The sequence below is a fragment of the Plectropomus leopardus genome, chromosome 23 (assembly GCF_008729295.1).
Source record: "Plectropomus leopardus isolate mb chromosome 23, YSFRI_Pleo_2.0, whole genome shotgun sequence".
Classification (NCBI taxonomy): Eukaryota; Metazoa; Chordata; class Actinopteri; order Perciformes; family Serranidae; genus Plectropomus; species Plectropomus leopardus.
In genome coordinates this window covers 16,540,007-16,557,034 of record NC_056485.1, presented here as the reverse complement: position 1 = coordinate 16,557,034, position 17,028 = coordinate 16,540,007, and the positions used below count along the sequence as shown (strand labels likewise).

Genomic DNA, 17,028 nt, shown 5'->3' with positions numbered 1-17,028 from the left:
GCAACCTTTTGAGTTTCACTGCGGTGAAAATCCTCATTCATATTCATGGTAAACACGTGATCACTTTTGTTTACCCACAACAAATGCATCTCAAATGATGTGAGAGTTCTGTATTTTTATTATCTGGGACTTTCACTATGAAGGAACATGTTAACCATTTGAACATAACATGATTTTTGTAGTGTGGAATAGATATTTATTATGCTCAGTCATGCCTTCAGCACATGTTGGGGGTTGAGCACATGCTGTAAGCAAATATGACTTTTATTTTCTACTTCTAATGTATATTAAAACGTATATTACAATAATTAATTTAATAGGCTAACGCCCCCCGCCCATAATACTCTATTTTTTCTTATTTAAACACAATATTTCATTTTTACATTTTATTCACTGAGCAAAAACTTTGATTATATTGTCTGTATTAGTATTTCCCAGTTATGAAGTTCCCTTACAATACATACACAGGTCATAAATAGGTCATCATTTATTTTTTTCATTCATTTATTTATATTCATTTTATTTTTTTTCGAATTTTATTCATTGTGTTAACTGCTTAAATATTTGGCTGTATAATGATTTCCCTGTTTTGACCATCTACATTTGGACTCAGATATTTAAATATTTTTAATACAAATTATAGCATGGAACACTGAATCAGAATCAGAAAAAAATATATACATATCTATTTATCGATCTATCCATCCCAACAGTTTGCTGAAACTCCCCAAAAAATATAAGATGATATTGCAGCGCTAGTAATTTTACAAAGGCATGTTTATGTCATGTTGTCAATAACAACAGTATCTTACAGAGAGGATTACTCCAGAAAATATTACATTTCTCAATAGAATCCAAAGTTTTCATGTCTACAACTTTTGTGCAGAATTTTTTTCCTCACACTCACGACATTTTCTTTTAAAAAGGCCACACAGACTAAAAGAAATGAACAAAACAAAGCTTCATAAATGCCAAAAGCTCACTGAAACACGCAGACAGCCTTGTTAAGTCTTTGTGTGTGTCATAAATAAATCCTGCTAGCTTTCAAACCTGTCTCCATTTAATCAGAATTTAAAGAGCCAGTTTTAATGAGACCGAGTCTACTGACAATGTCGCCCGCTGCAAGAAACACCAGACAACGGCTAATGTTAAGTGACAATTTCACCTTTATTAACATGGTGAGGAATCATTAGTAAAGGTCGGGGTGACAGGCTGGAGGAGGTTTTGGTGCTCAGGTGGTGCCTGTAAAGAGAGCAACACACAGAGAGAGAAAAGACTCATTAAATCACAAGGACATTACTGGCATGAATCACAGCAGCTTTTTATCCTTCAGCTGTGCGGGCCATCCATGTGCATGGCGAAGGTGATTTAAAAGCTGAAATTCGAATGAGGGCTTTTTATTATTTTAGATTAGGCTACTTATTGTCAGTGGGAATAGTTATTGTCACATGTTTGTGGTACAAAAAAAAAGAAAAAAAATCTTGCGGCCAGCACCGTTATTCACAATTTTGTTGAAAAAATTTTAACAGCAGCTATTCAAGGCTGCTATTAAACGTTTCCACATTTCAACACAAAATGTGAATGTTTAATGAATAATTTCAGAGTTTTAGAGCGACAACCTAAAACCCTATGTGCACAATGATGTTCATTCACGATAAATTCCTCCAATACACATGGGCACTGCTAATTTGGAGTTATACCGTTGTATACTGTCCTGCTGCTGTACCTTAAAGAAGTATTTTTTGGGGGGGTTCATACGAGGATGTCTATGCAGTAAAAAGCCGCTTAATCTTTAAAAATTGGTACGACATGACTGGAGAAAACTGAGAAAAAGGCATATGACATTTGCTTTTGCTCAAAAAATAGAAAACCTACAACTACCAGAATGCACTGCACCACACCAGACCAATGAACGCTTCCACTGCAAGTTGATATAATACCATACTCTCTCTGCGTACTCATAGAAACTATCTGTTGGAAGGCAGGTGAATAAATAAAACACTTAAGTTAACATTTTTTAATTGTTCATAGTAGGGGAAAGTGTGTCATCAGCATCATCGCTGCAACGGTCATCTCCTGAATTTTCACCCTGAATTTCGTTCCCATGGCAGGTGCGATGTTTCAGAGGTCATGAACTCTGAACACAGATGCTAATCGAGGAGTAAGAGGAGCTTTGCCTTTGCTGCGGCTGCTTGAGTGACATTGATCTTGCAGTGGAGAGACAGTGTCGTCCCCTAGAGACCATCCGAATGGACAGAGGCCACGTTTTCTGCTTTTCGCTAAATGTAAAGGTAAGAAAAGTTCAAACACCTCGTCCTTTAGCTCTGTGCTTCCCAACTGTTTTCCTTAAGAAACTGTTTTCTGTCATTTAGCAAACTAACGACCCTTGACTAAATTGCATATTTTATGGAACTTTACAGTATATTCAATGCATAACTATCACAGCACAGGAAAAAAAACACATGGTGAATGCCTTAACTGCAGTAAATTTGTGTCAAATGACATTTTTCTATAGTCTCTCTTAGGAAAGCTAAAGAAAAAAATATTGTTGCTATGGGGAGGGTCAAAAAAAAAGCAAAGTTACACCACAGCTGGCCCTCTCCTCTGATTAATATAGTACAATCCCTTAGACTGTGATGATTAAGATGGTCTTTAGGTCAGTGTGAGGAAAAGTTCCTCTTTTGAAATGGAGGCAGTGGGGGAGGGTTTAAGCAGAAATTCCCACTTGCTTCCTACATAATAAGACGACTGCTGCTCAGGCAGAAAGCAGGTTTTTGTTTGTGCTGAAATGTGCCGATTAATTAAGTTTATTGCATTAAAGAGCTGAAAACTGCAGACGGCAGAATGTGGGTGCAAGGTGAGGACAATGCAGCAGCAGGTAAGACTTGACCACGTGGATATACGCTTGTCACATAATATGACCTTTACAGTTTCAGAAATATTTCTCTAAATACGCCTTATTATTATTGTGGACTAAAGTGGTTTAATCATGAATCTGTTCTTTAACTCAACATTTCTTGAATATTAGTGATTTAGTGAATGAAAAAGTTCCAAGATCAGCCTTTCCTTGAAATTTCAAAAAGCTTCTATTTTGTGCAGTTAGCGATTCATTTAATAAAAGGAGGCTTTATCGTGTTTAAATGGATGTTCCTTCAGTCATTTAAATCCCCAAACAGTGCTTGTATAAAATGTTAGCTGGTTTGAATTGGTGCTTCATTACTAAAGCAATAGTTAACTGTTTTAGGGGAATATGCCAATGTCAAATCTTTTGTGTAATATAAAGCTACAACCTGCAGCCAGTTAGCTCTTGGCCTTATAAAGAATCATCCTGCACAAAAACCCCATGTTAAACCTACAATTTGTTTTTATACTTCAGTTTTAAATGTGCTGCTAGTTGAATTTTCTTACCTTTGGACAGAGCCAGAGTAACTGTTTCCCTGTTTTCCATCCTTCATGCTACACTAGGCTAAATACCTGCAGGTTCAGGCTTCATAATCAAAGAAACACATTTAAGAAAGACATTTTTAAGACATTTAAATACATTTAAGGAAAAACACAAATTCATCTTCGTGCGAATAGAAGACTGAAAACACTCATATCTGTAAAAATGAAGCAACAGCCAGCAGCTGGTTAGCCTAGCTTAGCATTAATACTGGAAACAGGGGAAAACGCAATCGTGGCTGGACATGGGCCGACGTCTTGCTAAAACCAACAAGTTTTGTTGGAAAAGTCACAGCTGGAAATGCCACTGATGACTTGCCGAAAAACCGGCAGTTTTTGTGACATAATTCTGCTCTACATGCCGCCCATGTCTTGATAAAAACAGGTTTTTGGTGTCAGACAGTGGTCCACAGTTTGGCAGGCATCTCACCGAAGCGTCACGCCGTCCACCTCCTGATGGCAAAGTCAGATCATTTACATTTATATACATGTAATCATAACTACATCATTTTACAAACTTTGATACATATGAACAGTACAAATAATTAAGCGTATCTGTGGTTTGCATAAATGCACAATGCCAATATGTTCTACTGGTAATCAGGTTGCAAATTTACCCAAAAACAGTACAAAGTGTAAAAATGATGTAGATTATATGCTGGACTATCATCATATCAACGTTCTCTTTTAACTCTGCAAGAAAGCAAAATTCACAAAATGTCAAACTTTTGTTTACAAAACTCAAAGCTCTGAAGCAACATGAACTGGAAACTCTTGTGAGTCAGAGGCCACCGAAAGTGAAATGCGATTTTAGGATCCTTACGTGATTTCACTTCCTGTATTTCTCTCTGAAACCTCCTTCAGACGGCCTCATGCAGTTCCTCTTGCAGTCACGCTGACAGGATGTGAGGATCGTCCTCCCAGCTGGGCGTCTTCTCTGTTCTCTGTTGCCACGGCCCGTTTGACAATCTGCCTGTTGTGTGAAGATAAGATTATTCTCCTTTCCCCACAGAGTCTGACGGAGAGAGCGGTTTAACTTCCGAAGATGAGGGAGACATTCAGGTATCACTGATAGCAACAGGCGTTAAATTACTGGATAATTAATTCCACTTTCTAATGTGCAACAAAGACAATCAACATGGAAACACTGAATATCTGCTCAGAGAGGTTTATTGTTGCCTTGCAGAAAGTCAGATGAGTTTTCCAGTGTGACGGTAAAAAAAACAGAGATTCACACAGTTTAAAGAGGCTTCCTTTAGTTAAAATGTTTAATCAGAGAAAACATTACTTTGCCTTCACAGCTCCCATTTGTAAATAAAAAAAGCAGAAATTCCAAAATGAAAGAACAGGAAATTGCTGAAATAAACTAGCTCTAAAATAAATTTGAATAAATCAACAAGGAGAAATGCAATTTAGATGCCTCAACCGTCTCATAATTGAATAAAATGTGAATAAAATCAAATACATCAATTTGTTGTGATCTCGTTCTCGTGTTTTGGTTGTTTTATTGTTAGTGTGAGATCCTGGAGATGCAGAGGGATGAAGCCAATCAGAAACTGTCTGAACTGGAGGAAGGTGAGAATCATTTATTCATTTTTTTTACCTGTTTGTCCCAAATTCAGGATCATAAGGGAGGGTTGAGCCTATCTCAGTATGCTTCACACTCAAATCCACATCCACGGGCCGTATAAAGTCTATATTACATGGTAGACATGCAAAATTCACATGAAAATATCTTAGAATAATTTTAAGTTGAAAGTTTCAGGTTTATTTAGTGCAAACTTACTCAGATTTCCCCTCTTTAATATCTCTATGAAGTGACCACGACTAACAGCTCTCCTCCTCTCATCTCCAGCCTCCAATCAGCTCCTGAAAGAGATAAACGTGCTGGAGATGCAGTTCCAGATTGAGCGCTCCTGCAGGGAGAGTGCTGAGGCGCTCGCTGTCAAAGTATGTGTTTTTACACTGTTACAGCCGGCATACATCCCCACTATTATGTTCTCTTCTGGAGTTATTTGTGTTTGTATGCCCCCATATGTGTAAACTGTCCCTGCTTTCCTTGAAAGACTCTTTAAAATAGCAGTTTTTTAAATAATAGTAATAATAATTATTGTTATTACTATTATTATTGAGTATTGGTCTGTTTTTATGCCTCCGTGCAGGTGATTTAATAATAATAGCTGAGGCCAGGAGGCATTATGTTTCAGGTTGTCTGTCAATATGTACGGACATTCCCTTGAACCCAATATGTGGAACACCATGTGAATTTTTTTTTTTTTTTTTAAAAATCACATTTTGGTGGTCAAAGGTCAAGGTCACTGTGACCTTGTCTGCCTCATTCTTGTGAACACGATATCTCAAGAACTTGGATTTTCTCAAATTTGGCACAAGCATTTAAGTCAACTCAAGGAAGAACTAAATACATTTTGATGGTCAAAGGTCAAGGTTATGGTGACCTTGAATTCATATGTTTCTTGTGAAAGTGACATTTCAAGAACACCTTAAGGGACTTTCATCAAGTTAAACACAAACGTTCATTTGGACTCAACAATTAGTTGATTAGAATTTGGTGGTCAAAGGTCAAGATCACCTTGCATCCGTCTTATTGTCGTGAGTGCAATATCTGAGGAAGGCCTTGAAGGAGTTTCCTCAAATTTAGCACAAATGTCGACCTAGACTCAAGAATGAAACTGACTAGAATCTGATGGCTAAAGGTCAAAGGTCAAGGTCACAGTGACCTCATAAAACATGTTTTTGGGGCCATGGCTCAAGTTCTGACATTTTATATGCAAGAGGTCAAAGGTCAATGTCATAACTTAGGAATAGAAGGGGAGACATTTGGCCCCATTCCCATTTTCCTTTCCTTTGGTTTCCTTTCCTGCTTCCTATTTCCCTATGTCCTTTCCTTTTTCTGGTGTTTCCGTTTCCTTCACTTTCTTTCCATTTCCTGTCCTCATCTGACACGTCAAGAGACTGAAGTAAGAAGCGGTTTGTCTCTAACCCTTGTCGTTTTCATACCAAAAGATTTAAAATAAAAATAACATCAACCTCCAGACTCACCAATTGTCCCCTCTGTTGCCTAGGTGACCAAAGAGAACAAAGCCCTGAAGAGGGCGAGCCAGATGCTGATGCCACTCATCCCCGAGCTGCCTGAAAACTTGGCTGCTGTGACCTTTGACCTGGACGCTGACCCCGTGGTTAACGGTGAGGAAGAGGTCGCTCTCAGTGAGGACTGCAGTGAGGAGACGCTGCTGCTGCAGGGACAAGCTAAGATTGCAGGTTAGACCGCTCTCGGTGTGAAATAAAAAATTAGAAGTCTAACTAGGATAACAGTCTTTTTATTGTCAGTTTGTTTCACCAATTTGAAAATAAACAGTCAGAAACCATCAACAGTGAAATTATAAGAAATATGTGAAGCAATAATAAATAGGAGTCACTTCAGCTTCTGTCGAACCCGATGGTAAATTCCAAAATAATCATCAATATTTCCAGTTGACTGAATTGGATAAAGAACAAAGCTCTTTAATGGCAGTTAATTTATTTTATATTTATTTGGGGATTTGATCACAGGATGGTTTCTGTGTAAATTTTCCTTCATATTTTTGCTCCAAAATCTTGCATAGTCAAATCATTATCACAGGCCATAAATGGATCTAAAGGAAGTTTTTTTGTTTTGTTTTTTTAATTAAGTGTCATCCTGAACCTTTACGTGTGTGTGTGTCTGTGTGTGTGTCTCAGAGCTGCAGGCGTCAGTAGACGGCCTGCTGGCTGAGAAGCTGCAGCTGGAGCAAGAGGTGGAGGATCTGACCAAAGAGCAGGTCCAACTGAGACGGCAGGTACATCATGTTTACATTTACTCTAATATTTCACTATTTTTCCCAAACATGACAATATTCTGCTTATTTAATATTCAATGTATTAAATATTCAGCAATAAACCGCCTGAGAGGAATGTTGCCTTTTTCATAATGAGGGCAAAAAAATTGAATATTTTGTGCATGTAAACATAGTTAAAGTGTGTGTGTGTGTGTGTGTGTGTGTGTGTGTGTGTGTGTAAGTGAAAGTAACTGGAGTCTTATCACCTGACCTTTTTCTCTCAGCTCGCTCTGGAGGTCGAGGAGAAAGAGACCATACTGAATAAAATGAGCAAGCAGAGCAAGACCATGAATAAAATCAAACGCGGTGAGTCCTCCTTCTGCTGCTGAACTAATTATTATTTTCATTATCAGTTGATTCATACATTTTTCCCCAAATATTTGTAAGTAGATATTGTTTTTGAAATCTGGAAAATGTAAAACAAAAATAATAAAATAGTAAAAAACATTTATTCCTTGTTAACTTTTCTTGTTTTGCCCAATCAACAGTCTAAAACCTAAAATTATTTAAAAGGTCATTTTACCCAACGTTTAAATTTTTATCATTATTATGGGTCCTTGAAAAGTCTTGAAAAGTTTTGAAATTGTGTCTACAGAAATGTGTGGCAAGCCTGAAAATTTAATAAAATAGATATTAAATAATTAATAAGTAGATATTTGTAATTTTATTTAGAAAACAAACAACGGTCCAAAAGTATTAAAGGGTCATTTCACTCAAATTACAAAAACACCACATTTTGTCTCATTTGTAGTGAATTGTAGCCACACAAATATGTTTATTGGATGAAGTTTTTTAGATATGTCTCTGAGATATCTGCTGCAATCCCAGTATAACTGACATTTGTGGAATGTAACTGGTGCTGCAATGTAGAGTTTTATACAAATCAGAAAGAAAACAGCAAATCCTCATGATAAAGAGACTTGAATGAGAAAATAAATGGCATTTTTGCTCATAAATGACGGAAAATGATTAATTAATCAATCTGATTCACTTTCTGCAGATTTTTTAATTTATTAAGCAATGATTCACTTTATTATGTTGATATTTCAATTTCTTGTTGAAAAACATGATGAATGGCACTTAATTTTGTGTTTTTTCTGTGTGTGTGTGTGTGTGTGTGTGTGTGTGTGTGTGTGTGTGTGTTTACACAGTCTCCCAGCTTGTCACTGAGGAGTTCACAGAAATGTCTCAGAAGCTGGAGCTGGAGCAGGGCCTCCGGCAGCACGCTGAAGTCTTCGCCCACCAGGTGTGAGCACGTGGCATGCCTGTATGTGTGTGTGTGTGTGTGTGTGTGTGTACGTGTGTGTTTTCTGCACCACACACAAAACATTTTGTCGTACATTCACACCTATAGAAACTGAGGGTGACAGGTCGTGCCACGGGAAGGGCGCAGGAGTGTTACAGTGTTGACCTTCGGGCATCTATGGCGAGGAGACGGACACTCGGACAGGAGGGACGCACACACACACACACACACACACACACACACACACACACACACACACACACACACTCTTCCACTGTCAGCTGATGTGGCAGGACAGGAGAAGGGGTCTCCATTCTCTGTTTTCACACCGATGACACTTTGGTCAAATCCAGGCTCTCTGTTTGATGCGAGGCGCACACACACACACACACACACACACACACACACACACACACAAAAGACAAAAGCAGACACCCACTCATACACAAGCTGTAAAAACACCAATTCACTTAAAATCCACATACCCAAGCACACACACACACATTGCACAGTTTTTTGCAGCCCCAGCTGCTTCGATAATGAAGGCCCTTTCTTTCAAAAAACGTCTCTCTGTTCTCCTCCCTTCCCATTTAGCCCCTCCCTTCCCCATAATTAGTGGTCATCACTGCCGCTGAAGGAGAATAGTGGTCTTTAAGCACAACCTGTCTTTGCCTGACACCTTTATGTTTTGCCGTGCATATAGCAATTGTCGCCTTTGTGCGCGGTGTCCTCCATTTACCGGACAGGCGCACAATGGACTGCCTCGCAGGGGTCCTTACCTGTGAAAAGGACCCCCAACTGTTCACACAATCCCCCCCCTTTACTCTCAATTCATGGTAAAAGACCCCCCTGCGCTGAATGCCTCTTGTATGCACTACTATTTGTCTGTTTTCATGTGTTTTGAAAACACCAACTATTCACACCTCTCCTCTGTGATGCGCGGTGGTATAATGACGCAGGGCCTCAAAACAGGAAACAATTTGGAGGTTTTTTTTCTGCGAGTGTGTTTTTGTCTCTTTGTGCAGCTGTGCATGGTTGTGTCTGTCTGTCTGTGTGTTTGTATGTATGAAATAATTGTGCTAATTGCTGCGTGAAGATTGCCCTCTGCTGAAGGGAGACCCGGGATCAGAGCGCTGTAATTTGCAGCCTCGTGCAGCCGTGCGCTGAAACAGTGCTCACTAAACCTGCTGTTTCAGTTCGTCCTCAACGTCCAAACGCAGAAATGAAAACCACCGTCTCTCACACTTCCTGTTCTCTCATCAACAACCTGTTCTCATGGACAGGGTTCCTGTGGATCCTTAAAAAGTAAAAAGGCATTGAATTCATTAATCAAAAAAATAAGGCCTTAATTGGTATTAAATTGACTCAAATTGATCTTTCTGAAGTCTTAAAAATGCTCAGACATGGGAAGTGGGATATTCTGAATGTTTTTTTCTGATATTGCATTGTGAAAAAAAAAATGGTAACATCTTTTTTCAAATACTTTAATAAATTATTTTTCTTAAACTGGTCATGATGGGAATCCAAGCAGTGGAATCTTGATTGAGAAACAAAATTCGTCCAGAAATCAGGCCAGAAATGCAGAATATTTCCTACTTCTGTTGGTTTTCAGAAATATGTCAACATTTTCTTCTGGCGACTTGGCTGTTCTTTCACACGCTGCTGTGACTTAGGGGCTGTTTACACGGTGACGGCCGTGAAACGTTAAACTTTTTTGCAGTTTGGCCTTTCATTCATACGACAACGGTGTTTTGGAGGCTTGAAAATGCTTTTGAAACCTGGTTCCAGAGTGTAAACGTTTGAGAAGGGCGACTTTACAGCTCTACTTCACACATGCACGTGGTCTTCTTCTATGGTGTGTCATTACAAAGTTACACCACCAACTACTGGCCTGGCATACGTACTGCGACGTTTTCAGTCGTTCATACGGACCTGTGTACACGAGGATCGTTCTCACAATGTTATCGTATGAACCGCGCGTTTTTGTAGGGCTGTTCCCGTTTAAACTTAACGTGCAGGAGATGAAACTCGTTTCCTTTTGTGGATTATTAACCTCTGATCTAATTAAACTAATCAGTACCCTCATTATTACCTGTATATATAATCTTAAACATCACACAAGCTCATGCAAAAGAAGAAAATGATTGTTTATATCGCTTTGATTATTTATTAGCTCTGAACCACAGTTATTAACTGTTGCTGGTGTATTTTTTTTGTCACGCAGCAGAAGAGAGAATCTAATTTTCTGTGGATCAAGGCAAAGCTTGATGTTTTTCATTTTTCCTTGCAAACCACTTATCATAATGGGTAGAAAAGTACGCTTTGTCTCACAGCTAAATCGTCCCGTTTGCATTGTTACTGTTCTTCAACGAAGCCGATGAGTAATTCCAAATCATTGTTGGGTGTGAAAACACTTTCTCTGCATTGTGACAACCTCCTGCAGGAGAAAATTAGCAGCCAGCCACTCAGATCTCACTTTATTTTGCCTCTAATTGTGGCTCATTGTCATTAATGGATTTCTTTTTTCCATTTTCGTAGAAGCAGATAATCATGACGATGTGTTCAAGATGCCAAAAGGTGAATCTGGTTTGTCTTGTCAGATCTTGGTTCAGCAGACGGCGGCCCACAGAGAGAACATGATGCTGACGCAGAGCCCGGAGACCGGCCTGCAGCTGCAGCAGGCGCTGAGACAAATCTCTGACATCAGCACGGCTCTGTGTGACATACAGCGCCATTACCAGGAGCAGGTGTGTGTACATGTGATGAGAGCGTGTCATGACGTTGGAGCGAAATGGTGTATTCATGTTCTTCATCATGTCTCTTGTTTCTTCCAGGTCAGACAGAGTCAGAGTGCTGGGGAGGAGAGCGGCGTCCTCGCCGAGCTGCAGAACCTCAGAGAGCAGCTGGAGAAGAGCGAGGAGGAGAGGAAGGTCTTACGGACGCAGCTGTCTGAAGCTAACGGCGCCGTCACACAGCTCCAGGAGGAAGGTAGCTGCTTGTTAAAGAACATTTCTCAGAAAACAAGCTTTATGATAACACTGGAAAGGATCAGCAGCTGGATGTTGAAGCCAAAGTGGACTCTCTTTTTACTGGCTTTTATGTTTTACCTCTGGCACTTTGCATCCGGCCTCACGCCTACGACTGAATCAATGATGTACAGCACAACACAACTCTCTTTTGTGTGCTTAATTATAATGTTCTCTTAGCTTTTGATGCTGATGCTCCCTTTTTTTGTAGTGAAACGATTACAAGGCACCCTGAACAAGGAGGATGCAACTGATGAACCAGAGCAGAAAGCCACTCCTGGTCCCTCTTTACCTCCTCCTCCACCTCCACCTCCTCCTCCTCCTCCTCCTCCTCCTCCTCCTCCTCCTCCTCCCACTGCTGTCACCAAGTATGTTTAATTAAACCCAGACGACCGGGAGTTTCAATGGACAGTCTTAGTTTTATGATTGTGTAAATATTGTATCAGAGGATTTTTATATCCTGATGACTATTTTTACACGTTGTGAAACAGTCTGACCCCTGTGACCTCTCCCTCTCCCTCTCTCTCTCTGTACAAAGTTCACTTGATTTGCTGAGAAGCAGAAGAAAAGAAGGAGCCAGTAAAGCTGATCAAAACAGTGAGTCTCTCACTTTCAATCAACAATGTCACAAAAAACACACTTTTCACCCTGAAGCTCAGATTTGTTCTGAATTTACAATTTATCTTGAGTTCTTACGATACTTTCTTTCTGGTTTGCAAATCACAATGCCTCATCTTTTACTATTCATACAAATACAAATTCGATGCAGTACGCCAAAAACACCACAACAATTAGCAGCCAGTTATAAGGTTTAAAACAGCGTTTATACAGTGTTGTATCCATCTCTAATCTTAAAGAAGCGGCACCGTTGTTGGACATGAAGACGAAAGCGGTGAATGAGATGATGGAGAGAATAAAGAAAGGCATCATCCTGAGGCCCATTAAGACTGTACAGGTGGACAAAAATGTATTCATAAAGACTTTTTACATTTTTTGCATCCCCCATAATGTTTGCATTTTAAACGACCAGAGGAACTTGTATTAGAACAAAACCCAAAGTGATAAATGATGAACTTTGATAACTAACATCTGACTTCTCTGCTCACAGGAGGACGACGGCTCATGGAAGGTCAGTCATCCTTATACATGCTTGTTCCTTTTTGTTTTTCCATAACAAAGCAGTTGTTCTAAAATCTTCTCGCAGGATCAGAGGAGTGAAAACAGAAAGTCCGCAATCGTCGAGCTGAAAGGGATGCTGGTAATGAACTTAAAACTCACATTGGTGTGTCGTGAAGGCAAAACTTTTAGTAATAAGTCTGTTCTGCGCATCAGGACAACATGAAACGTCAGCACCTCCGCAGAGCGCCGTCCAGACGGGGACTCAGCCGAAATGTTGGGGAGGCAGAGCTCCTGCAGGTGCTTCAGAGAAGGAGGAGAGCGATGGGGGAGAACCGGGAACAAGTACAGGGTACGCTGTCCTTTTACTCCTCTGTGTTCAGAATGATGCTGCAGTGTGTGCGTCTCTTTCTCAAATCCCTGCTGAAGCAATCGTGCAAATGTCAAACTGTGAATCCAGCAGCTGAGTCTTTTTTAAGATTATTTTTTGGGGATTTCCCCTGTATGTGATGGGACAGATAATGACAAAAAGGGGTGAGAGAGGGGATGACATGCAGCAAACGGCCGGGGGTGGAATCGAACCCACGACCGCTGCAACAAAGACATAGCCTTTTGCGTCATGAGCGTTTTGTATTTATACTTGCATATACACGTATTACTAAATGATACCTTTAGAGGGCACATAGAGAGTTCAGGCCATAAACAAATATCAGATATGTGGGATGTAAACAACAGACATAAGGACACCCGAGGAAGTTACTATCATGTTAACGCTGAAATCAAAGCAGAAAAGGCGACAGCGGCGACGTCAGTGGTATGTCAGGCCTCTAAATCAAGCCCATCAGGACAGTAGGGAGTTCGTGTCTCTCGCGGTTTCCGCATTTGTAATCCCTGCTGCTGTGTTTACTCGGTCACATCCGCTCTGCCTCGACACTTCCCCTGCTGTTTACATACATACTGCATCTCCCGTCAGTGTCACATTAATTTTTCAGGATGTGCACAGCTCACGCGCCAAACCGGCCCTTACATGGCTTTACTGGCCCTACATGCTTATCCCTGCAATGGTGCTGCTTTTAGGTCTTTCGAGGTCTCCATTTTCATAAATAAGAGTTTCAGAAGGGCTGAGCTTACCTCACTTAACCCTGTTCTTTAGAAGAAAGGATTCTGGGTATTCAGCCTGTCATGTGACGTACAAAGTACGCGTCAGCAGTGCTCCCTAAACAATCAGAAAGGCAGAACATGACAATTTGTGGACATTTATGGCTGTTGTTATTCTTCTTTGACTTAGCCGCTAATTGCTAAAAGCTGCTTTATGTTATATACAGACCTCGTTTCAGTGCCGTTACTGCCTCCTGTCCTGGCTCAGAGGTGAAACAGCTCTGTCTCCATTTCTGAGATTGGACGTTATATCCAGAACGGCGAGGCGGCATAGCGGCACGATGTTCCCGCCTTGAACAGGCAGTGTAAAAGCAGCTGTAGACTGTTTGAACCCATTGAGAAGCTGCAGCACAATGATAAGTTCTTCAATACTAAATCTCTTAGTGAGGGCAGAAGTTACAGAGGATATTTTAATAAGGTTTGGGTTGAAATAATGAAAAAATTAAAGTTTTGTGGTCAATTGAAAACATATTTTGACTCTTTAAGAGCTGGATATATTGCAAAACAGGCGGTTTAACAGCAAGCTAATGGATGCTCCAAAATGTTGGAGTGTTGCTTTGGTACTGTGCAGTCAATAACGGGGAAAGAAGCTCGTGTGAGCTCACATGTTGTCATCTCGGTCTTTCCTTAAATTGTTTTACGTTTTCTTTGAAAGACGTTATACTTTTTTTAATTATCGCATTAATATTTACTAATGCAATTACTACATATTATAGTGATGCACTGTGACTTTTAATAGAGGTCATGCAGATACACTTAAATGTATTAAAAGGAAAAGATAAAGAGTGAAAAGTAACCATCAGATCACTTCAAGCTCAACGTTTGTTCTGCACGCAAAGAGTGTTTTTGCCTCTGAAATATTTATAATCAGAACAAAGTGCTTTATGATATCACCGTGGTCAGCCGTCACAGCCATCTTTCAGTTCTCATTTTTTGGATTTGTGCTTAACATGAGATAATCTCTTGGTCAGACCCTCAGCCAGGAGGTCCACGGTGTGTCCCAGCAGCAGGAGACGCCCCCTGGGCGGGCGAGAACGGCAGCGCCCCTGTGCTCCGGAGGCTGAAGCAGAACCGGGAGAAGAGAGACTCTCGCATCAGAGCGTCGGCGCTCATCATCAGCCAAGAAAACTGAGAGCAGTAACAGGAAGTCTTAATGCCACTGCTGTTTTATACAGTTATGACTTTGTCCTTTGTTTTGACATCAAATGAAACAACGATATCTTTGCGTGAGTGTTGATCTAACATTTTGAAACCTGAGCAAATTGGTTTGACTACTTTGGGGGAAAACAGAGAAAGACAGACTTGGAAAGAAATGTCTCACAAATTGCAAGAAATTAGCTAAATGTGACAAAAAAATAACCTGGAAATAAGATTTTAAAAAGGGGGAAAATTATCAAAAAATAGAGTTAAAATATCCAGAAAACTATAGTTGTAATTATTATAATTTTATTTTAAAAAATCGACGTTACAAAAAATGTATGCATAGATATTTTTTAATTTTTTTTTTTTGATAATGATTTCTTTTTTGTTTTTTTTCAGCTAATTTTCTTGAAACTATTTTTGGGCCACAGGAATTCATAGCTTTTGTGATCCCTTACTGTAAAATCAGTTGATCTTGGTCTATATTAACACGATAAAATAAAGAGTAAAGTTCTGATCGCCTCTGGATTAAATAACGTCAGAAAACAGTTCTTTATGTTCGTTTCATCATCCTGTGAATACCAAATCACTGCAAAAAACATTCAGAGCTACAACCCCCCCCTAAAGAAAAGCATTTTTCAAATGTCATTTAACCCAGATCTGCTCCAAATAGCCCGTACTTGTTGCGTGTCAAAGGAAATGAAACCCATTCAGCCGTGTTTAATGTCGTGCGTCGTTCTTTTTGGATGCCTCGGTTTCTAGCTGATCTAAGTGCAAGTCAGGGGGCTTTTTTATGCTACAGAATATAGATGGAGAATAGCCCAAGCCATAAAAAAACCCACTTTATTATATGAATACCCACTTCTCTCCCGAGGTGTCTGTCTGTTAAAGCTCGATCCAGCAGAAAGATGGAGGCTGCCATTTATTTAGGCCCATTAAAGCTCTCACACCCGCAGCCCAGAGGTGTTGTTGAGATAAGAGCCTCAGGTGATCTGCGCGCCTCCTCCTGAAAGTATCTTTAAATGCGGCAGGTCGCCTTTTGTTTTCTCACCTCCACACAGATACTGTATATGTGTGCATGCATGCATGAATGAATACATGCACCACCCTCACACCGTGCTGCCCACCTATCTGCCTATGTTAAAAGCATTTGAAAATATGAAATTACTCTCACCTTTGACTCCGACACCGTTTTAGTGTCTTCACACTGTTTCACATTATATATTTACTTTATTTAGTTCTTTTTACTGGAAGGTCTGGCTTTTCACTCTCCAGCATACATTTTTTATTGTTTTCCTCCTCAGGCTCAAAGGTGTTAGCTTTTGGGAGGCAGTAATGTTTTCTGGCCCCTCAGTGTTATTGAATCAATGCACATGAAAGCCGACGTGTGTGTTTGTGAGTGTGTGTGGGAGAGAACGCAGGAGATCGAGATTTACAGCTAATGAAAGAAAGACTGGAAATATTACTTGAACTTTAAACTGACAGAAACATACAGAGCGTGTTAACGAGAGACGACAGTGATACAGAGTGATGTTTCCAGTGCCCCTCTCCTTTTTTTTAATGGTGGCCCTACTGTAGATTTCCCAGTTTAACCCTTTGGATTTACCCAAATAAATAAATCAGTAAAATGTTGATGATAGATGGACAGATGTGTATTATATGGATGAATGGATGGATGTGGATATATATATACATATATATGTATTCACCTATCCATCCATATACAGTATATATATGTGTGTGTGTGTGTGTGTGTGTGTGTGTGTGTGTGTGTGTGTGTCGATGGATGTGGATAGATGTATGAATAGATTGATGGATGTAGAGATGTAGATGGCTGGATAGATGGGTAGACAGATGAATAGACAGAATTGGGTGGATATATGGATGGACTGAGATAGATAGATGGATAGATGTGGATGACTGATAGATAGATAAATAGATAGATAGATGTCAATGACTGATAGATAGATGGATGTGGATGATAGATAGATAGATGTGGATGATGGATAGATAGATAGATAGATGT

General features: G+C 39.9%; 1 protein-coding gene across 2 annotated transcripts; it reads left to right on the top strand.

The window, feature by feature from the left end:
- Nucleotides 1-2,683: 2,683 nt before the first annotated feature.
- Nucleotides 2,684-15,179, top strand: shtn2 (shootin 2). Of its 2 annotated transcripts, none has more exons than XM_042511825.1 (17): nt 2,684-2,878; nt 4,454-4,503; nt 4,956-5,016; nt 5,297-5,391; nt 6,525-6,720; nt 7,180-7,277; nt 7,541-7,622; nt 8,468-8,562; nt 11,163-11,309; nt 11,397-11,550; nt 11,800-11,956; nt 12,127-12,185; nt 12,446-12,543; nt 12,697-12,717; nt 12,793-12,846; nt 12,921-13,056; nt 14,834-15,179. In XM_042511825.1, exons 1-17 carry the CDS (start codon nt 2,845-2,847, stop codon nt 14,992-14,994), a joined length of 1,698 nt encoding a protein of 565 aa, XP_042367759.1. In that variant the 5' UTR covers nt 2,684-2,844; the 3' UTR covers nt 14,995-15,179. The 2 variants fall into 2 exon arrangements, with proteins under 2 accessions (XP_042367759.1, XP_042367758.1); XM_042511824.1 differs by having other exon boundaries at nt 12,446-12,555.
- Nucleotides 15,180-17,028: the final 1,849 nt, after the last annotated feature.